General features: G+C 35.9%; 1 protein-coding gene across 1 annotated transcript; it reads right to left on the minus strand.

Moving 5' to 3' along the window:
- Positions 1-666: 666 nt before the first annotated feature.
- Positions 667-2,074, minus strand: LOC107783748 (putative F-box protein At4g22030). Its single transcript, XM_016604768.2, has one exon. It carries the CDS (start codon positions 1,957-1,959, stop codon positions 691-693), a length of 1,269 nt encoding a protein of 422 aa, XP_016460254.2. The 5' UTR covers positions 1,960-2,074; the 3' UTR covers positions 667-690.
- Positions 2,075-2,652: the final 578 nt, after the last annotated feature.

The raw sequence follows: 2,652 nt of genomic DNA on the forward strand, positions 1-2,652 counted from the left end.
TGCTAAATCTCCCCTCTGATTTTAGCATTTTGATCAGATCTCTCCTCTACCTCAAATTTAATTTCTCGCAATTTTCATGCTCTCATCCAGATCTTGTTCATCTGGATTGTGAGACCGATTTTTGCTTCAGTAATTTCAAGAAGAATGCCACTTCCTAATGAGAGCTATGACTTATAAGAAAATATTGACAGAATAGTTATTAATGTTCATAATTATCATTTATTCCCCATTTAAAACCTATCATGAAAATTGTTATTACAAAAAGCATAACGTTTTTTGGTATAAATATTAGTAGAACTTTTGGGTGTTAGAAACTTTTGAGCTTCTTCAACTTTTGATTTCTTCTGCCACATCACCTTGCCAATTCCCAGCTTTATATAAATATATAGATGTATATAAGTTCAATTATTATATATTATTATTCGTATATGCATTGAGTTATGAACGTTGATTCGCTTAGTGTGTAGTCACTCGCTACACGACCTCTTGTGTTTGGGTTGTGACAGATAGGATTTGATAAGGAATATCTATGCTTAGCTTCATTGTTCAAGAAATTTCAAGAATTAATCAATACATTAGTAAGAGATGCTAATAGCATACACAGTATTCAAACGATTAACTAGTTAAAGAATATACATTTAAAAAGATTAAAGAATATGTTCCACTACTACTACAAAAATATGTAAAACATCAGAAAAGCTTGCTTGCAAACTCGTCCAAATCATCAGCTTTCAATGAAGAAGAAGCAGCAAGATTTCTTAGATCTGATAAGCTCCTCCCTAACTTCAAAGCCACCTTCATTTCAAACACTTCACCATTTTCTCTTCTTTCAATGTCTGTTTCCCTCAAGTTTGATTCAATTGATTGTTGCATGTACTCGAAGAAACCAGCGTTACTCCTGTACATTTCGAATACCATTCCAACTTGTCCCCCATGCTCAACCATGTTAACAACGCTTGCTAATGCGCCACCAACAATTCCCAGCATGGCTGCCCAAGATCCATGAGAAGGAGAAGAATCTACAAATGCAGAGCCAATCGCTGCTAGGCCTGTGAGTAAAGGACCAGAGATGGCTAAAAACTTGTTCAATTTTATGGCCTTTTTACCCAGCCTAATATATTCTTCTTGGTCCTTTCTGCCCAACACACCCATTATTTCTTTCATATCCTCCTCCAATTTTCTGCTCCAGTCATTTCCATTGCCGCTGACCCTTTTGGGTTGTCTTTGACGCTGTTGGGGCCACCAAACAGCAGGTTGAACAGAAGACGGAAATTTGTCAAGCATTACTCCAAGAAGAGGAAGTGGGTAGGCCTTGTCAAGAGCCAATACTTTGTCCATCGTTCCTTTGACATCAATATCAGAAGGGTGACCGATTGATAAAGTTGTTTCGATTTGGTTATAGAAATCTTGAAACAGCCTTGTTGCCTTTCTTTGTTCTTCAGCAAGCTGGGATGGTTGAATCTTGTTCATGATAATCAACATGCCAGTAGCAGCCAAATACAACAAAGTAGAAGACATTTTTAGTCCCAAAACAGAATCACCACTAATAGCTGCAACTCCAACCATTGTAGCAGCAGCTAGAATTATGCCATTAATGGATGTCAAAAGCATACTGTTCCACTGGCTTCTTTGCTCCCCTATATTCCTGTGCATCTCTACTCTATCTGCAACTGCCTCCTTGATTGCGTAAAGCTTCTCTACAGCAAGCATATCAGGATCATTAATCATGTCACCTCTTTTTGAAGGGGAGTTAATAAGTTGTTTCTCAATTGTGTTGAAGTTGAGCTGTTCATGCTCTGATATTCCTCTTCTTTGAATTAGTCTAGGGAGGGAGATTTTATTCGTCCGAATATTGGGAATATTGATCTTTGCTGTAATATTTGTTCCTCTTCGGAAAGATGAAGATGAGGAAGCAGAACAAAATGAGCTCAAGATACTTGAAGCTTGAAGGGTTGCCATATATAAATTTCTATAAAAAAAATTTATATGTATATATTGGTCTATGCTGGAAAAGAATAAGTGTTTTTTTCTCTTTTCTTTTGATTATGCTGGGGGTTATGATGAATGCTTCGAATTGGTAATGTGTTTGTGATTATGGCAAAGGAGGGGTTTAGAGATGGCATATATATATAAGGAGAGTTGACGAATGGAAATAGTACGTGTTGTATATTATTTTCAGCAGTTGTATTGAATGGAAGTACATGGCTAAGATTATTTTTTAGGCTTCAGTCTTGGTGACCTCGGGCGCGCAGTCATAAACTTTGATATTGTCTCTATTTCAGGTATAATTGGCTGCTTTGACATTGACTTTCAACCCAAACTTTTGTAGGGTATGAATTTTGAAACGACCAACCAAGCGGTTTTCATTCTCCTTTTCCATCCTTTGAAAACTAAGTCTTTTTGGAATGATATCTTCAAACCCAATAAAACAGTTACTATTCCTAAACATAGAATAAATATTCTAGTGATCTAGTCGTATTAATATATGTACTTTATCTATGCTTTCTAGGAGTATTCTAACCCTATCAGAGATTCTTGCACTTGTTATTTTTTTTATTTTTTTGTAATGTTAAATGGAGGATATTTTTAGTAAGAATTATATAGTTGGTCCTAACTTATTTGGGGCTGAGCCATAGTAAATATTGTTATTCG

Source organism: Nicotiana tabacum, chromosome 3 (genome assembly GCF_000715075.1).
Source record: "Nicotiana tabacum cultivar K326 chromosome 3, ASM71507v2, whole genome shotgun sequence".
In the NCBI taxonomy this organism is placed as follows: Eukaryota; Viridiplantae; Streptophyta; class Magnoliopsida; order Solanales; family Solanaceae; genus Nicotiana; species Nicotiana tabacum.

Bases quoted from the DNA above. Each gene is read 5' to 3' on its own strand.
- LOC107783748 (XM_016604768.2), bottom strand. From the start codon at position 1,959: ATGGCAACCCTTCAAGCTTCAAGTATCTTGAGCTCATTTTGTTCTGCT.